Source organism: Hyla sarda, chromosome 8, assembly GCF_029499605.1.
Source record: "Hyla sarda isolate aHylSar1 chromosome 8, aHylSar1.hap1, whole genome shotgun sequence".
Lineage (NCBI taxonomy): Eukaryota > Metazoa > Chordata > Amphibia > Anura > Hylidae > Hyla > Hyla sarda.
The window spans coordinates 71,014,232-71,033,528 of record NC_079196.1 but is presented as its reverse complement, the minus strand read 5'-3'; the positions used below and the strand labels follow the sequence as shown (position 1 = coordinate 71,033,528).

At 43.9% G+C, this 19,297-nt stretch overlaps 1 protein-coding gene across 1 annotated transcript in view; it reads left to right on the top strand.

Moving 5' to 3' along the window:
• The window catches only part of PCNT (pericentrin), a 115,726-nt gene that overhangs the window by 21,142 nt on the left and 75,287 nt on the right, over positions 1-19,297 (top strand). The window contains exons 5-15 of the mRNA XM_056536639.1: positions 2,176-2,340; positions 2,471-4,195; positions 5,352-5,435; positions 5,523-5,672; positions 5,794-7,708; positions 13,684-13,796; positions 13,875-13,980; positions 14,085-14,416; positions 14,514-14,730; positions 15,827-15,954; positions 16,851-17,077. Of these exons, the coding sequence (XP_056392614.1) occupies positions 2,176-2,340; positions 2,471-4,195; positions 5,352-5,435; positions 5,523-5,672; positions 5,794-7,708; positions 13,684-13,796; positions 13,875-13,980; positions 14,085-14,416; positions 14,514-14,730; positions 15,827-15,954; positions 16,851-17,077 (5,162 nt within the window). The remainder of the gene's footprint in view (positions 1-2,175; positions 2,341-2,470; positions 4,196-5,351; positions 5,436-5,522; positions 5,673-5,793; positions 7,709-13,683; positions 13,797-13,874; positions 13,981-14,084; positions 14,417-14,513; positions 14,731-15,826; positions 15,955-16,850; positions 17,078-19,297) is intronic.

Genomic DNA, 19,297 nt, shown 5'->3' with positions numbered 1-19,297 from the left:
GTGGCCGAGGACCATTGTTACTCGCCCTCCCCAGCCTAAATAACGCAAGCCTGTTACCACCTAGGACCAGGAGCGCCATTTTTGATGCTCTGGGCCTGTTGGTACCAGCTCTGCCTGGTTCCCCTGTGGCGGTAGGGTAATATTTAGGGGTTAGCTTAGCTGTTTTTGGTGCTAATGCTATGCCCTGGCTTAGTAATGGATTCCGTCAAGAAGACTGCTTCCACTACGAAGCCTGAATTCAATAAAAGAAAAAAAAAAAAAACGCAACACATTGGAAACATTATTTCAGAATACACTCCCCACAGCCCTCGTTAGCCATTTTATAAAAAGAAAAAAGTCCAGTTTATCCGCTGTAATTCTCTCCATACACTAATCTGAAATGAGAAGAAAACAAGAAACACAAAAAATGGGTTAGGACATTTTTGGCGCTCTCCTCTAGAGGGAGCACCCAAAATGCAATGTCTTCCTAAACAAAGAGCCTCCAATTGTTGAAAAACAACTACCAGCATGCCCAGACAGCATTTGGCTGTCTTGGCATGCTGTGAGTTGTAGTATAGCAACAGCCTTAGTCTACCTGTCTGGGAAAACACTGGCAGAAGGGTCTGTTCACATTATACAAAATGTACAATGTGAACAGAGCCTGGCTCCCGTCTGTAGCCCTGCCCCTAATCATGTCGTCATTAGGGGCGGAGCTACACTGACCCGACAGCGAGGGAGATTAGGGGATCTCCTCTTCTGTATAGAGCTAGCTATAGATAGCTGTATACCTCCCGAAGTGGCTATAGGAGCAGTATAGTGAAGGGATTCCCGACTCCTGTATAGTATGCACCCATGTATACTATACGGCCGGAGGAGTTGAGCATTGATGCTATACATCACTCCTCGCCTCCTAACACTCTGTGGACCGGGCACTCAGCATTTGACCCACAGAGTGGTATTCTGAAGATAGTGAGAAAACTGTCGCAGGGTTCAAAGTTGGCTGGTTCCACACACCTGAAAAAACGCCAGAAAAACTGCCAAAATGCAGGAAAAATTTGGCATTTATTTATTTCTTTTTTTTTATTATTTCTTTTTTTTTTTTTTTTTTTTTTTAAAGAAAAAACAAAACACCAAGTGGAAACTTAGCCTAAAGCATTGATCACAATCGGGAATCAGTTCAGTCATGGAGTCTATGGAATAAACAGCCCAACACACACATGCACACACCACACAACCACCCATGGAAACACCACAACACCACTCTGGGATCAAGGGCCATGCAAACTTACTGAGGAGAACCCACATGCTCAGAAGGGACAGCAGACTCCCCCAATATCAATTAACTTCTAATTTTAACAGTACATCAAATGTATATGTTAGCAAAATATATACTTTTGCATAGTGGCAGCAAACCCAATGAGTTTAATGGGCCAAATGTCATCAGCTAGTGATTGCTTTAGCTCCATTTTGTACATGTGTTTTTGAGTCATGCAAAATAAGTGTCTGTGTGCAGCAAGTGGACTAAACTTGGTCACTAGTTGACTAAGTTCAGCCTTAAAAATAAGATGTGCCTGCTGTGTAGTAAGCGTCGACATACCTTTTTTAACAGGTTGCTGACAGAGTTAAAGCAAGATGTGATTCCAGCCAAGTACTGGGCAGAGCGTGTCAGTAGGCTTTAAATGGGTATTCCAGGCAAAAACCTCTTATCCCCTATCCAAAGGATAGGGGATAAGATATCTGATCGCGGGGGGCCCGCTGCTGGGACCCCCTGCGATCTCCCTACAGCACCCACATTTTATGCGGAGCTGAGTTTCTAGTTTCGGAAACCTCTCTGTTGTCGGGACTGGGGACGTGATGTGATGTCACGCCACGCCCCCTTCATTTAGGTCTATAGGAAGGGGCATGATGTCCGTCACGCCCCCTCCCATAGACATGAATGGAGGGGGCGTGGCGTAATGGCACGTCCACAGTCCCGGAAACCCGGAGGTTTCTGAAACTAGAGACTCGGCCCTGCATAAAATGTAGGGAGATGGCGGGGGGTCCCAGCAGCGGGCCCCCCCACGATAAGACATCTTATCCCTTATCCTTTGGATAGGGGATAAGATGTTTTTGCCCGGAATACCCCTTTAATGAACCTTAGCATTATGGATGTTAAATTTCCTCTTTTTTTCTCTTTTTTTTCTTTTTTTCTTTAAGGCAAGTAAATCCTTAAAAGGCAAAAGTCCAGGAAAAACAGATCTGTATGAAGCTGAACAACAATTTTCTCTACTCCAGCATAGTCTCATAAAGCAGACAGAGCGAATGCGTCAACTAGACCAACAAGCAAAAGAACGGGAAATAGAGTTGGAGAACTCTCAGAAGGTAAGAACAATTGTAGAGTCAAGCCATAAACTAGCTCTGTACCATAAATGAAATTGACATAGTATATAAAATCATTAATAATTTGCAATATGTCCTGTAAAAAAAATAAAGTGTTGAAAATTTAATGCAGGAACAACAGGCAAGACTTGCATTTTTACAAGAAAAGCTGGAGAAGTCTGAAAACTCTGTGGCCCTTCTAGAACAAGAACTTTTAGAAAGAAATCAGGAAGTCACGCAACTTAAACATAAGAGTTCAGCGTCCATTCAGACTGAATTCTTGTCGACTAGCCTTGATGGTGGCAATATAGATGGAGATACCACACTTGATACCAATGAAATAGACAAAGAGTTTCTAGCTTCGCTAGTTGTAGATTTAAAAGAGAGACTTGCTGAATCAGAAACTCTTCGGGAGAGTTTACGCATGAAGATTGAAGAACAAATGCAGACATTTGAAATGGAAAGATCTGCCTGGGAACAAAAGCACAATGACACTGTAGCTAATCTTTCTCTTAAACTGCAACAAGCAGAGGACATTGCAGCACAGGACAAGGATGAGAAAGATCGTCTGAACCAAGAACTTCGGGATCTTAAAAATAATTTAAGATTAGAAGCTGAAAGTAGCAAAGCCTTGAAACTGCAACATGAGAGAGACCTACAAATGTATGATATGAAGCTACAGAGCCTGGAAGAAGATAAAACAAAACTGATCCAAAGGCTATCGACTAACTTGAAAAATCAGGACACAGATGACTATTCATACGAAGAGGTGCTCGATATAAAGAATACAGACATGGATACAAGAGTTGATGGTTTTAGACATGAGTTAGAAGATCTTAAGAAAAACTTAAGCAGGGTTAAAGCCCGGAAAGAACTTGAGAATTCAATAGCTGTCCAACTTCGCAAAGCAGAAGATGAAATTTCTCCTCCAGCATTGACTTCACTGGACAAGTACTTGATCCCAAACGTCCAACATCAGATGTATGAGCTAAACAATAGTCAAGAGGATTTGAGCGAACACAGTAAGTTTGAGCTTGATAGTGACTTTATACTGGAACAAAGTTTTAATTCTACCATGGAAGGAAACATTAATCTTCTTTCCTCTCCGATGCCAATTACTGATGTCCTAGCAGGTGGTGCTACCTTAGGGACTCTTTTAGATCCAGAGGCCTTTGCTGTGTATCTTTCCAGCAATACTGATAGTGAGAATATTGAGCTTAGCCCTGTGATGGCAGAAGACTTGGTTCAGAAATGCACAACTTGTATGGAGAATCTTCAGGACAAAGAACAACAGTTACAGAAGACTGCTGAGGCTCTGAATGAAGCCTTACAAAAGTGGAGAGCTGTAACAGCCGAGCTTTTAGCTACAAAACAAGAACTGGAGAAGGCACCTAAGAAGGAATACCTGGAAGAACAACAGAAGATGTTAGAAGAAATTAAATCTGAGAGGGATGTCCTAAGAAAAAGAATAACTGACCAAGAACAACTTCTGAAAGAGGTCCAGGAACAGAAATCTGAAAGTGAGCAACACTTGTCACATCTTGTAGAGGAGAAGACTACACTAGAAAGAAGGCTGTCCTCAGTAGAGAAGGAGCTGGAAACAACCCTTGAGTATTACAAAAATTTAGAAACAAGCCATCTTAATCTTACCCAGAATTTGCAGAATTCTGAAATGGCTCGAGAGTCCGAACGTCAAGAATTTGATAATAAACTAAACTCCAAAGGTGTGGAGCAACAGCTGCTACAAGAATCTGTAAGGGCCAAGGAAGCTGAATTCTACCAGAGAGAAGAGAACCTGCGTGAAGAAGTTGTCTTACTAAGGCAGGTGAAGGAAGATCTAGAGAATAAACTGCAAGAGGTTAGTAGAAATATTTTGCAGTTTGTATTGTGAGGTTTTCTCCTTTTTTTTTTTTTTTTTAAATGTTGGTTTACTCCATTAAAGGGGATTTTCCAGGCTAACAAAAAGGGCTGTCTGATATTATTGTAAAGCACTTTAGGATTATATGTAGTAATGGATTGGGATTAGCTTGGTGCACAAACAAAACAGGAAGTGCTCTTCAGCAGGTACGGTCACCAATGGGAGATCAGGAACAGATGAGTACTTCTTCTATTCCTCCTGGAAATGTGTGAATATAAACTACTTGGTATCAAACTTTTCAGAAAAACACTATTACCATCAGCACTGATTGGTTATAATCAGTGCTTGGGTACATGCTCCACTGACATTGTTAAAGGAAAACAGCTGTTCATCCACTCTAAACCCAATACACCAGATTAGTGTGGGAGAACTGGAGTCCGAGGGGTCACTTACTGAATTCCCCAACCCCCCCCCCCCCAGTAGATCCTCTGTGGAATTCAGTGAATTGCGCACAGGGGGCAGGGCTCCGCTGGCTCAATTTATATTCATGGTCTGTAACTCCACATCTTAGTGAAGTGTAGTAACTAAGCCCCGCCCCCTGCATGCGATTCACTGAATTCAGCAAAGGATCTTCGTTACTCTACAGTGTATTGGGTTTAGTGTGGGTGAACAGGCTGACAGCTTTCCTATAAAGTTGATGCTTAGTTTTCTGTACTTTTTCTCTTGAGGATGTTCGTTTAAAATGTTGTGCTTGGCACAATGCAGAGCTGTTTAATAAAACTGTCTGAGAATGTTTTTCTTGCACATAGCAGCCATTCACAGTGTAGTTTTTTTTTTTTATTCCTGAACTGCACCTGAACAGTGTGAGGTGATTTCTGGATGTTTGCTGTAAACAATTCCAGTTTTGTTGGCCCTTACTGATCAAGAATTTCTGAATTAATAAGGCACAATATTTCACATTAGCCTTGTGTTTGTAGGTTGCTCCTAGTGCCAATAAATTAACATTTATAACCTTAAAGCACAGCCACTGGCTGTGTCCGTCAACCCAATAGAGCAGAAGCAGGAGGGCACATGCATTTATACCTATTATTATTCTGTATTTAGAAATTTGTTGTGTTTTTGTTCACTGATGCTCTGCAATTTGAATGGCCTTCAGGTTCATCATTTGAATGCAGAGTTTGAAAAGAGAATGGAGGTTTCTGGCCATAGCTGGAGGGAACAGATTGCATTAGTGAAGCAGGTATTTGATGTAGAACAATAATTTGTACACTTTTGTTTTTGGCCTTTGTTTCGGTGAATTAAAGCTTCATTGCCTTGTCCTCTGTAGGAGCATGAAAGTGAAATTGCGCTTCTAAAAGACAGACACGAGAAAGAGCTGCTAAAGATATCTTCTGACCTGAACATGGAGAAACAGAAACTGGAGGAACTTAAGGAACAGTTAGAAAATGCACATAGTATAGAGACTGAGCAGACCCAGGTATGCTAGACACTATATTGCATTTTATCAAAAAGCTTTAATTAAAATATTGCTTAATACAGTCTTTTCAGTGTATGGCAATGTTCTATTTGGATAATTCTGTATTCACCTCTATTTGTAGCCAGCACGTAATATGGAAATGGAAGCTTTGCGTCTCAGCCTAAGCAACATGCATGCTGCACATCTTGAACTAAGTCAGTCAAACCTGCTGAAAGAAAAAGACTATGCCTTGGTACAGCTGCGTGAACATTTGAATAACAAGTGGGCACAAGAACTAGCAATCCTTCAGGGCAAGCATCAGTTTGAAGTAGAGCATTTGCATAATGATCATAGTCAGGCTTTAGAAAATTTACGAGAAGAACTTTCAAAGGAAATTTTGCGACAGAAGCAGGAACATTTGAAAGAGATTGTGCTTCTAAAGGATAAACATGTAGCACAAACATCGGAATTGGATGAAAGGCACAGGCAAGAAGTGGAGTTGATGCAGAAGGTTTATGAGAAGGAAAAACTAGAGTTGGTGCAGAAACAAGAACTACTTCGAGATGAACATGCTCAAGAAAGTTTGCAGAAACTTGAGAAAACGTCAGAGGAACTCAAACTGGTAGAAGAAAGTTTAGTTAAGCTGTCAAATTTAAAGGAACTACATATTGTGGAGAAAGATGAGATGCTAGCTCTGCATCAAGATGAAATTAAACATTGGGAAATAAAGCAAGAAGAACTTACCGAAAAGCTTAAAGATGCTTTGCAGCAAAGAAAGGAGATTTTATATTTAGAAGAACAGATTGGTAAAGACAGAACCGTTTTGGAAGAAACAATCTCTAAACATTGTAAAGAGATGGAACAGATGCGAAAAGAACTTTCAAACACCTTACAGCACAATAAAGAGCTTTCAAGCCAGATCAAGTTACTATCTGAGGAGCATGCAAACACGATATCAAAACTGCAAGAGCAACACAAGAAAGATAAGGAAATCTTGGAGCAGGACCATTTAAGTGAGAAACATGACAGGGATAAGCAAGAAAACAAACACTTCCAGGAGCTGAAACAACTTAGAATAGAGCTTTCGGAGAAGACTGAGCTACATTCAAAACAAACTGATCAGCTTCAACAGAAACACTCAGATGAGTTATTAAATCTACAGGACACTCTCTCAAAAGAGCTAACTGAGCTAAAGGATATTCTCGCTTTGAAAAAACAAGAGTTTAAAAGGCAGCAAGATGATGATGCAAAAAAATTTTTGCAGCTTCAAATGCATTGTGAAGACATGGAGGCCTTACAGAATGCCTATAGTCAGGAGAAAAATGAGTGGGAGAAGCAGACAGAGCAACAGTCAGAAAATCTAAGAAGGTTGAATGAAGAAATTGCACAGCTGCAGGATAAGCATTCAGAAGCCATGGAGCAACTACAAAAGCAACATCGCAAGGAAATCAAAGAAATACAAGCGCAACATATTCTGGGAAATGAGGAGTGGGAGAAGCAGAGATACCAGCACTCCCAGGAATTGGATGTTCTGGTCAATCAGCATTCACAAGAGCTGAAATGTATCGGAGAGGAACTGTTACAAGACTCTATACAGAAACAAGAACAACATTCCAAGCAATTACAACAAATTAAAGAAGAATGCTCAAAACAATTATTGGAGTTAAAACAACAACATATTCTTGAAATCCAGCACCTGAATACTATTCATGTGCAAGAGAGAGAGCAATGGAAGCAACAGACCGACCACGGTTTCCTGCAGATGCACAGTAATGAAACACTGCAGCAAAATACAGATTCTAAATGTACTTGTCAAGAGCTGCTTCAAAATGAGATTATCAAGGACAGTCGTGGAAACGAAAATATTGTATTAGAGCGATGCAAACAACATAGTGGACAGTTAGATTACCCAGCAAATCTGCTTTCTCAAGAAGATATCCCAGAGTCCAAAGAGGACCAAAACTTGCTGGAGCTACAGCATCAACATGGGAAGCAGCCTGAGGCTATTGAAGAGGGTTGTGAACAAATGAGAGAGTCCAGTCACCAGCATCTTATGGGTACAGTATTAAATATGATGACTCTATTCATAAACTGATTATTTTTAGGCAGAGCAGAATGTAGTCAGACAGCTGTTTCACCTTCACTAAACCCAGGATAGTGGGTTATGGTGCAGATGAAGAGCTGTAGAATGGGTCACTTGCTTAAATCTGTTTTATAGGTGCAGAGTTCTGTTAGTAGATAACTTTATTAATAATGCGCCCCAGCGTGCATTGGAGGGGGGGGGGGGGGGAGCCGGCTGGCCGGCCAAACTCCCCTGCCTCATCTTTATTCTGTCCGCCCCAGCTTCATTATTCAAATTCTTCACTCTTACATTACTAGGATGTGAATGCCTGCGGGGGGAGATGAGCGCATTTCACCTGACTTCCGTGTGTAGCAAGCCAGTCACACACTCGCCTTTAACCGCCGCGTCTCACGTCCTAGTAACGTGAGACTGAAGAATTTGAATAATGAAGCAGGGGGCAGTCTGTGGGCAAAATATAGATGAGGCAGGGCAGCTTGGCCAGCCTGCCTCCAATATGCGCTGGAACACATTAGGAATAACGCTATATCCTAACAGAACTGTGCACCTATACAACAAATTTAGGTAAGTGACCCATAATTTCACAGCTCTTCACCTGCACTATAAGGGTAGGGTCACACGTAACGGATCCGCAGTGTATTTTACACTGTGGATCAGCTGGTGACCCGACCCATAGTGACCCTCCAGCTGTTGACAATCCCAACACCCCCCCCCGATTATCTGGGGCTGGCGAGTCACCATGCGCAGTGTGCCTCGCAGGCCCCTGTGTGGCTGTTCGGAGCAGCGGATTACCGCTGCAAGCAGGCCAGGGGTGGCAAGAGCTAGCAGCACACAGTCAGGTCATCGGCGGTTACTTGTGACCCTTCCCTAACCCAGTATCCTGGGTTTAGTGCGAGTGAACCAACTGTCAGGTTCTCTTTAACACTGTGCACTCATAGCATGACAATGGCACAAGCTAAAGTGGTAACAGCAGTATTTCTGTTGAAAGGGTATTCCAGTAAAAAAATGGTAAATGTATGCAAACACAAGATCTAGGAGTAGATGAGCTGCATTTTAAAAGATTTGACATTCTGTCCCCATGTTGGATTGAATAGAGTGATAGACATGCCTTTGTGCATGACGAATATAGCAGAGGATTGCTGTTGGCTATCTTTGTCAGGCCCATAGAGTCGAGTGGAGTGGAAATGCGCATGTTCACCACTGATCACTTGCCTGTCCTGTCAATAGGTAAAAATTATAATTTATCGGTCCCTCTTCATTGGGGGACACCTATACTGATGGGTATATGCTCTTTCTAGGAGGGCTGTTTAGTTAGTTTTTTTTTTTCCTTTTTTGTTTCCCTTTTTCACTTGGGGGTTCTGGGGTATGGCGCTACCTGCTACCCCATTTGCGATAAAGTATGTACTGTTCACCCCTTCTCGCCAGCACCTGGTGGTTGTACCGCTCACCCCGCTATCTTAGCATGGTATGATGCAGCGTGGCCATAAGCTGATAGAAGATTTCAGGGGCAGTATAAGAAGATGGAGCCGTGGATTAGTATGCACAACAAGCCCCTTCCCCCTCTCCCTCATTCTTGCTCATCCAGGGGTCGCCATTACATGCGGCTGTGCTGGGCCAGACCCCTCATGGCCTCTGATGCCATTCTGGAGGGGACAGTCCGGTGAACTTTCCCTCCCCCCCCCCCCCCCCCTCTTCGGGCCACGCATTTCTAGCCCACATGTACTGTGGCCACGTTATCTTCACTACCGGACGGAAACTCTATGCTGTTGCCTTTGGGCAGCGGGTCTCTGGTCCTGCACGCCTGTCCGAGTGTTATCTGCCCGCTTACTACCTTGTGCGGCCAGACGCAGTGTCCTGGCCGCGTTCTTTATTAGGCTGACCGGATACCTACAGGCAGCAGGTCTCCGGTCCCACGCGGCTGACCGTGTTCTCAGTGTGTGCACACCAGCCTGCTTACTTGTATATGCTCGGCCAGGCACAATATCCTGGCTGCGTTCTTATAGACTGACCGAAGACTAACAGCTGCAGGCAGCGGGGGAGGAACCAGCCGCATCTTTCAGCAAGTTCCCCAGCCCTCTTCCTGTAATGGCCGCAGATCATGCAGCTGGCGCCCCCGTTCATGCAGCCGGGTGCCGCATCTTACCACAAGGCTGCCTGGATCCCCCCGTATAGTTCGAGGTCTCCGTGGAAGTGGATTGGTCCTGATGTTGATATGCTGGACAGTAGTCTCGCCCGCCTGTCACTCATCTCTCAGCTGCCGCGTCCGCGACTGGCACTCCGGTACCCTACTGCTGATGCAAGGTGTCCACTGCCTGCCACTCATCACACAGCTGATGTATTTGTGGCTGGAGTTCCGGAACCCCAATGCTGTGAGTGGTGTCCGAAGGAGTGACCCGTTGGATACTATGGACCCATACCAGTAAGCCAGACAGTGGTCTGCATGGTCTCTTCAGCGCCTCTATCTGAATGCTGGAGTTCCAGTACCCCACTGTTGTCTGCATGGTCTCCATCGCTGTTGGGCTCCCTTCTCTGGGCTGCTGCCGGCGTGGTCAGGTTTCCATACCTCTTTGCTGGTTTAAGGACTCTGAATGAGGGTCCCTGCAGGTACTCGGGACTGACAGTCAGCCAGACTTTCGTCTGCTGGGTCTCTTACACCGCCAGGTTGCTCGTTAGTTCAGTCCTACTCCAATACCCCACTTTCTGCAGGGTTCGATGGAGTGTTCATGACCATTCAGAAATCCTATACCAGTCAGCCCGACAGTTATCTGCATGGTCTACTACTACTACGTTGAGTTCACTACCATACACTTCCCATACTGTGGATGGTAGTTCAGGTTATCCAAGGGTGTAGTTACGAGTGAATCACCCCATGTTGCTCCATGGGCCCTATACAATCCACCACATTACTGGTTTGCGGGGTTCCCTCATTTACCAGGTTCCTCCCTACATGCCTGCCGCTCTCTAGGCTGGTAAACCACTTTCTGTGTGTGATTCTGTCTACAGCATCTGGTGTGGCCATGGTCCCTATGCCAGATAACCAGACTTTGTCTGCATGGTTTTCTACCCCGCGAGGTCACCTTCCCCATTCTTGCCGCTACTGCGATTACAGTCTGGTGACTCATTTTCCAGGTGAAGTTCCAAAGAGTGTCTGTGGTTTCATTGGCTCTTTTATACTTTCTGGTCAGACACTGTCTGTGTTTCCTGCTCCACATACATACTTCATCCCTTGCGTCTGCGACAGCAGTCCTGGTGTGTGGCGCCATTTGGAGCTGGGGTGTGGGTGTTACCTGCAGGTTCCATGGACTTTCACAGAGCACCACTCTGTTCCCTTTTCTAAGGGTGCAACGTTGGTCTGCTAGAGGCATGGTTGTGACACCATGCTGCAGGACTTTTAAATGTCTGCGGTTTCTTTTGAGTCTGCAGTCTTGGTACCCCTATATAATGCAGTAACAACATTTGTGTCCTTACATATGCAAGGCCACTCTGCATGTGTAGAGTCCACCTTCCCTTTTTTTTCTGTGGGATGTGACTCAGGCCTTCCTGTGATCTTGTTTCCACAGGTTTAGGTGGTGGAACTCCTCTGCTCCGGCATGGGGCATGATGGGGTGACAGTCAGTTCAGCCCCCTCCATGTCTCCAGGTATCTGTCCTGGGTTCCTGTGCAGGGTGGTTCAGATGCCGGCTCTGTTGTCTTAGGAAATGACCAGAATGGCTCAGTTGAAGCCTTTCTGGTGTAGGGTTACACCAAGTTGAGGTGTTCCTCTCAATGCTGTGTGTGTGCGCTTCTTACTTCCATTCATAGTCGGGGCTCAAATTAGCTCCTCTATTCCTTGATATGTTGTTGCAAGGTTCCTGGGGACTACGTCTACCCAGTACTTTGCCCCCTAACCTTTTGGGCGCCATTTCACTGGTCCTATACTGCCTGGCACACTTTGATCACCCCCCTTCCACAGGGGGTATGGGGATCATGGAGCTTGGCATGGTCTGGATTTCATAGTGACCACCCCTTGTTTTCCCCTCTATATATAGGTGGGGTCCCTGGTTTGGTCCTTGTTGTTTTTTATTTATTTATTTTGCTGAGAGCAATCAGCGGAGTTCCGCACTTTTGCAGCCTGGCTCTCTTCCTGTTTCTTGGTTATTTTCTGCTGCTCCTACAGACTTGGCACTCTCCTCTACTGGAGGAGTTTATGCATTCATGTATGGCTAGGTGACAGCCGGTCTAGCACTGTATGTTGTTTGGGTCCTGCCATTGCTCTCCTCCTCCCTTGGAACAATCTCCCTGGAGGGGTTTGTTCCTCCTTCCTTGTCGGTTGCGCTACACTCACACTACAGTCTTCTGGAGTAACCTTCCCTTTGTTTCCTCCCTCTGTTCCCGTCCTGACGGGATGTTGCTTCGGTCCGCACAGACCGACAGGGTTCATGTCTGGTTAGTCTCCGTGTCTTGAACACTATCCTAGAATGTTGTGGCATGTTGTCTTTCCTAGGTTGGCCCTTCTGGTTCTTTGGGCCTTAGGGATGCTTGTGGTCTCTGGCAGGTTAGCTCTCCTGCCCAGACTTCTCTACGGTCCCGTTTTGGGGGGGGGGGGGGGGGGGGTCTTTCTGTACCACGCATCTTCTTGTCTATATGTAGGGGTTTGTCACCCGGAGCGTTTTGCGGATGTTGGGTTTACTTTACAGGTGTACATCTTCCAGGCGACTCTGAAACCTGTTTCCCATGTTGAATGCACCGGTGTTCCGGGATGCCCCTTTTCAGGGCATTCCGCTCCCAGGGCGGTGGGCATTTCGGTCATTCGGATTACTCCTACTCGAGCTTCTTTCGCCTTCTAGGTGCTTAAAGTGGGCCCCTGGGACAGAGGTTTTTGATCTGCAGCGGTTCTGGTCATCTATTTATTTTTTTTATTTTCTTTCCCCCTGCACTAGACCTGTCCACAGCCAGTCTCCATCCTTTCTTTTTTTTTCCAGAGTTTTTCTGGTCTTCACCTTCTGCTCAGGCATACGCTGCTCTCCCTGGCGTTTCCCACTCCCCCGCCATGTTCTCTTGACTTGGTTGTCTCTGGATGGGGGTTCTCTTGTTTGTGCCCCTTTCCATTTTTGCTTCCCAGCCGGGTTAGCCCTCTGTCTGGTTCTCTGTTCCTTGGAGGTGACCTTTTTCTTGTTACTCTTTGTTGACCGTAGCTTTTGAGTCTCTACATAGGACAGTCTCTTCCTTGGCGTCCTAGTCCTTCTCCGTAGACTGGGATTCTTCTGGGAGCTCAGTTTGTGGGCCTCGGTTGTCTCTACCCCGGATCTCGTCCGCAGGCCTTGCGGTCGAGTGGGTTCGGTCTATGAACTGATTGCCCTTTTGCTGTTAGTTTTCCTCCCCCCCCCCCCCCCCCCCCCCCCCAGGGGACTGCTGTGGTATGTCCAATCATTATACGTGTCCCCCAGTGAAGAGCGACCGAGGAAAAAGATTTTTTTTTTTTCTTTTTTATACTCGCCGTAAAATCTTTCTCGTACCCTTCATTGGGAACACTGCACGCACCCATTTCTTTTCTCCATTCTTCAGGCGTGTTTCTTTGTTGGCTTCTCCTGCTTGGTGACAAAACTGATTACCTCACTTACAGTAGGTGGGTATATCCTACCAGAGAGGAGCCGACTTTTTGCCTAGTGTCGGTGCCTCCTAGTGGCAAGAGCATATACCCATCAGTATAGGTGTCCCCCCTAATGAAGGCGACGAGAGAGATTTTACAATGAGTACCGAAAAATCTCCTTTTGTGAGAATATACTAACTTTTTTAACATGTAGGAAATATATTTAAGACATTTGTGGCTCGTGCACATGTGTGACGAGTACATGGACTCACAGTGAAACACAGTATACTAATAGGTCTGTATTTAAAGTTGGGTGTGCAGTGTTTATGATGTCTCAATTTTTCCAGTAAATCCTAATCTTTTATTAATGCATTATTCTCCAGTTGAGTACCCCCCTCAAGCATTGGTACCTGACCATGGCCAGGCACAAGACATTCCATTACTGCAAAAGAGTGAAATTCTGAGTGACTGTGTTATCCAGAGAAAACAGGATCAGGTATTTAGTCAATGTTTTCTGTTTTCTATTATGTACATATTTTATTCCTTTTTCTGAAGTTCAGTATTCTCTCACTAGACAAGGTGGAATAAATATAGTGAGGTCAAAATTGAGTCCACTGAACAAATCCAACTTTTATGGTCCCAGATTGACAGGTCCAGAGCAAGTCGCCAAGAACTTAATGGTAAGCGTTTCACTCTAGGATGTAATCATGCTGAAAACTTGATGACTCGCAAGTCTCCTCCTTCATTGGTGTACAATTAGAGATCATATATATTTTATTTTTAGAGGTAAAGGAGCAGCTCATCGCCCGTTCCACACAGTTAGAAGAAATTGAGAGGCTAAGGAGAGACTTTGAGCAGGAGCGGCTGTTGCTTAAAGATCAACACGAGAAGGAGATGGAAGAGCTTAGAATTTACTTTGAACAGAAGTCAAGCACTGCAGAAGAGACCTACAGAGAGGAGCTAGAGATACTGCATCAGCGTCTTAGGGAAATGAATGATGATGAAAAGGTGGAAGTGACTCCCCTGAACTGTTCTACTTTGACTTTAGAAGAGTCTTTTGAAAGTGAAAAGCTGTTTTTTCTGCAACACTTGACAGACCAGCTGGAGGAGCACAAGGTTAGTCTGGTGTAGAATACATTTCAGCTCAGACTTGTGTGCTTTATTTTTGTTCCATACATTTTATATAATACATATATTTTTTTTTTCTTCTCAGGAAGAACTTGCTTATTCACAACTTCATGTTGAAGCAAAGCACAAGCAAGAGCTAGAAAACCTGCGTGCAGCTCTGACCCTGCAGTACAAGGAGGATTTATTAAACCTGAAGAGTGACCTTTCTGAAAAGTATACATCAGAGATTGAGACCTTAAAGAAGAAGCACTGTATGGAGCTGGAGCAGCTGAGGGCCCAATTGTCTGAGGAGCACATCAGAGGTGAAATATGAAATCTTTGAATTTATTCCAGAAGTACATTTTTATTTAAAATGCAAAATAAACAAGGCAGAGTGCCTCATGTGGTGGTAATCAATTTCACAAAGACAATTAATAGTTAAGCGCCTCTATCGCAATAGTTCAAAGTGTCCCAGGACTGGTAGCCGTTGAAATGGCAGGAGGAAAAAAAAATAAACTGCACACATCTATGGAAGGAAACCTGGCAAGGCTTTTATTTAACATAAATGCATATTCAGGGAATAACGTCCCTTCAGAGAATAGGACAAAACATATAGAATGTCATGCAAAGAGGAAGATATAGACAGAAAAAAGGCTGAGCTAGATGTGGATGTAAAGTGTATGCTGTCGCTCAGATCATAAGTACTTCTTGGGGCTCAGTGTTCCAAGAGGCTGTGCAGTGTGTTTTGACCAAGTATTTGTGTTCTAGGCAAAATAGATAGAATGCATGCAGAGAGGCGGACAGCATACTTCTTACTTCCAGATCTAGCATTTATTTATGTATTTATTTTTATTTATCCACAGGAATGAGTTTTATTATGACCTGTGAGGTTAATTGGGGCCTCTCTTCTTCTGCGTATAACTTTTTTTTTTGTATGCCACTTTACATGCTTGTCCTGGAATCTGAGAAAGGGGAGTAATTCCCTGAAAATGCATTTTATTTTGGACCAATAAAAGCTTTCCTGCTTCTGGGAATTGACACGCTACACTGCAGCTCAGCTGATCACTGGCGGAAGCGATGTCCTGTTTTGACAGGTCATTGGCTGAGCAGTGGTGTGACATATTGGACCTGGGTATCAGGGTTAAGAAGACCGGGCCAATACATCACACTCCCCTGTTGCGGCCAGCAATTAGCTTAGTTACTGTGTGACATGTGGAACCCCAGCAGCAGGAAGAAGATTGCACCAGGGACCATGAATTGTCAAAAACAATGACAAACTGCCTGGATGTAGCTCAGAAGCTTAAAACTATTTATGCTTGGTATACAGCGGGCTGTCCTTTTTTATACAGCGGTTTGTGATAGGAGATATGAAGAACAAATGGTACTGTAGTAGGGTCTGATATCTTTCATATTTTGTAGAGCGAACACTGATACAACTTCAGAACACCCATGAAGGTATGCAGGATGAAGAAAAAGTTGAAATGCAGGTTTTGAGCCACACTAAACAGATCTTGTATGCAGAGTGGTCCAATGAGAAAGATATGAAGGTTGGTGAATTTATCTTTTTGTATCTAAATTACTTTATTTTTACACAATGACGCTAGAGTTCAAATTCACCTTAAAATGTAATCCAAAGATGTTTGGCAGAAGTGCTATATATAATTGCATACAGTACATTGCTTGTGTTTATAAAGCATTTTGATGACCTGGGTTAGTAGTAGTTTGCATTTGTCTGTAATGGGCACTCTAGTGAACTGCTTTTGCTGACTTTATGGGTAGGGTCACACGTAGCGTATACACTGCATATTTTGTTGTGCTTTTTCTGCAGCTGACTTTGCTACTCATACTTCAATGGGTAGGAAAAATATGCAGCAGCAAAATATGCAGTAAATACACTACGTGGGACCCTACTCTAAAAGCCGTGGTGGTGGTGGTGGTGGTGGTGGTGTTGTGTTTATAGTGCATATATGTGCAAACTGTGGAATCCACAGGTTTATATATTTAAACATTTTTTTGATATTTTGTTTTCCCTATCTGTCCCTACTTATTTCTTTACAAACTCACACTTGATATAAATAAATAACACATTGCTTCTTATTTGTGAGGCGGTTAATGCAATCCTGCATCAGAGAGATGCTCAGAGATAAAATATTTAGATTTTTTTTTTTTCTAATTGCTTTACAACATAAAATTAGGCATTTGTGTTTTCTCTAGATGTCTATGTATCCTAAGGTGTAGAACACCCCTGACTGATATAGATGCAATGACTACTGATTTGGTTGGCATGTACAAAGTTACAATTTAGCAAAGGACAGGAGTAGACAGGACTGTATTATGGATCTATCATATAGCAGTGTGCACATGCTCTTTAAATGTTTTGATAGGTGAGCAAGTCACTCTCAAACTATAAAAGCTGCTGATCATATCCATTTATTCCAAACAGAACTCTAAAATGTGCCAAACAGATTTTGAATCTACATCGGATTCTGGTGGTGGAAAACAACAAGGCCATAAAGAAGTACAAATGGAGAAGTCACAACTAGAGGTATTGCAGGCTTTCCATGCTAAGGAGCTGGCAGATGCCACAGAAAAGATGGCAAATGACTTGGAGGAAATTACTATAAGACTGTCAGAAGAGAAAGAAAATGCACTGAGAGAAGCAGAGTACAGGTGAGCTATGTGCAGCATTTTCATGTAGGTATCCATTGGCATAATTTCACAGAACTTGTATATTATCTATAGTGTATGTGCGTGTTTGTGTGCATTGGCATGGGTGAGGGGGATTTCTTTTCTGCAAGCCTACTTTGCAAACACCACTGATCAGAAAGATACTCATCACCTATTTAGTGCTTCATGGAGAAATACATGGGCAGGTACGATTGATACAAAATACTATATCCCACAATAAAAACCTGGAGAAGCAGATAAGTAAAACAAAAACAGGCATGCACCTCTCAATAGAGGCAAATGAAAATCCACAGTAGAAAACGAACGGCACTCGCTTAAAATGTTATAACTCTTTTTCTCTCTCTTTCTTTCTCTTTCTCCTGTCTTTCTCTCTTTCTCTTTCTCTCTTTCTCTTTCTCCTGTCTCTTTCTCCTGTCTCTTTCTCCTGTCTCTTTCTCCTGTCTCTTTCTCCTGTCTCTTTCTCCTGTCTCTTTCTCCTGTCTCTTTCTCCTGTCTCTTTCTCCTGTCTCTTTCTCCTGTCTCTTTCTCCTGTCTCTTTCTCCTGTCTCTTTCTCCTGTCTCTTTCTCCTGTCTCTTTCTCCTGTCTCGCGCCTCTCCAGAATACGGAGCTCAAGATAGGTGCTTTCCTCAGAGGTCTCATTCCTCCTCCCTGGCCCCCTGGAAGTGCCCCTGCTCTAAGGGCTGCTCTCCTGGTTGCTATCCTAGTTCTCAAAGTCAGTCTAATGGTGCATGCACACCATGTTTTTGCTATACAGTTGCCGTATCAAGTTTTTGATGAAAAACTCATTCCTCAAAACCTGACTAAACTATCAAAATGTGTGTACAAATTTTAACCCATATACAGTTTAAAACCGTACACTGATTGAAAAATGGTGTCCGGTTGCATCTGTTTTTTTTTTTTTTTTTTAAGAAAAACATATACGTTTTTAACTCTTCACTCGACTTTGAATAAACTTTCACTTGTTTGATTGAAATTCCAAGAAAAAAAAAGTGCAAACTCAAAAACCGTATGGTGAAAACCGGATGGAACCATACGCACATACAGTTCTGTACTGTTCCCATTGACTCCCATGTTTAAAAAAAAAAAATACGGTTTAATACAGTTTTTCACCCAGACCAAAAAAATGTGGTAGACTACGGTTTTGGGTATGGGTAAAAAAGAAAAACGGACTAAACCGGATGATGCGTTTGACATACGGTTTACAATGTTAAGTCAATGCAAACATTTTTCTATAGAGTTCAGTATGGTTTTTTAACTTAAAACCGTATACGGGAGCTGTATAGCAAAAAACGTGGTGTGCATGCACCCTAAGGCTGCCTCCACCCGCTTCCACTCTCTAGGGAATTCAGTGGACCGAACCAGTGTGTCTGACATGGTAGACAATTTGGTGTCAGCCATCAGGGACACTGTTCACCTAGAGGACCCGGAACTTCAGACTCTACTCCAGAAGATTCCTTTCACCGTTCCTGTCGTTTGTCTAAGGTTTCTCTCATGCTGAATTTTAACTCCTTACTGGAAACGGCATGTAAGCATCCAGACAAATGCTTTCAGGGGACTAAGACAGTTCGGGCACAGTTTCCCATTTGCAGGGACCTCATTGCAAAATGGACTTCTCCGCGGGCTGCGGATCCTCGTTTTTTTTTTTTTTTACCTGTCGAAATCGACTACTCTACCTTTTGGAGGATGTTGCATCCGCAGGACCCGGCAGATAAGAGGATTGAAAATCTGGCCAAATTCGCCTTCGAAGCAGTGGGTTCATCTCTGCTTCCTGCCTCTGCTTGGGTGTCTAAAGCCCTTTCTGTCTGGGCTTCCCAGCTCTGTCAGGTCATCTTGTCTGGGGCACCTTCGGAACATTTAGTGGAGCTTGCACTTCAAATCTCCAATGCTGGAGACTATTTGTGTTCTGCTTCTCTGCAGTCTGCCCATTGTACGGCTTTTTTCACAGGTAACCTTAGCTCCATGTGGCTCAAGGCCTGGGACGCCGAAGCCGCTTCCAAGAAATCCTGGATGAAATTATTTCGAAGGCTACTGGAGGTAAGAGAGCCTTTATTACCGCACCTCGCCGTACCGATTCCCGCAGGAAATCAACCTCCTTTCGGTCCTTTTGGCTCGGGTCAGGCAGCCAGACAGGTGCCCTCCCAGGACAAGAAGGCCCCTTCCTTCAAGGCTCTTCCCTCCTGGAATTCTGATAACCATTCTGG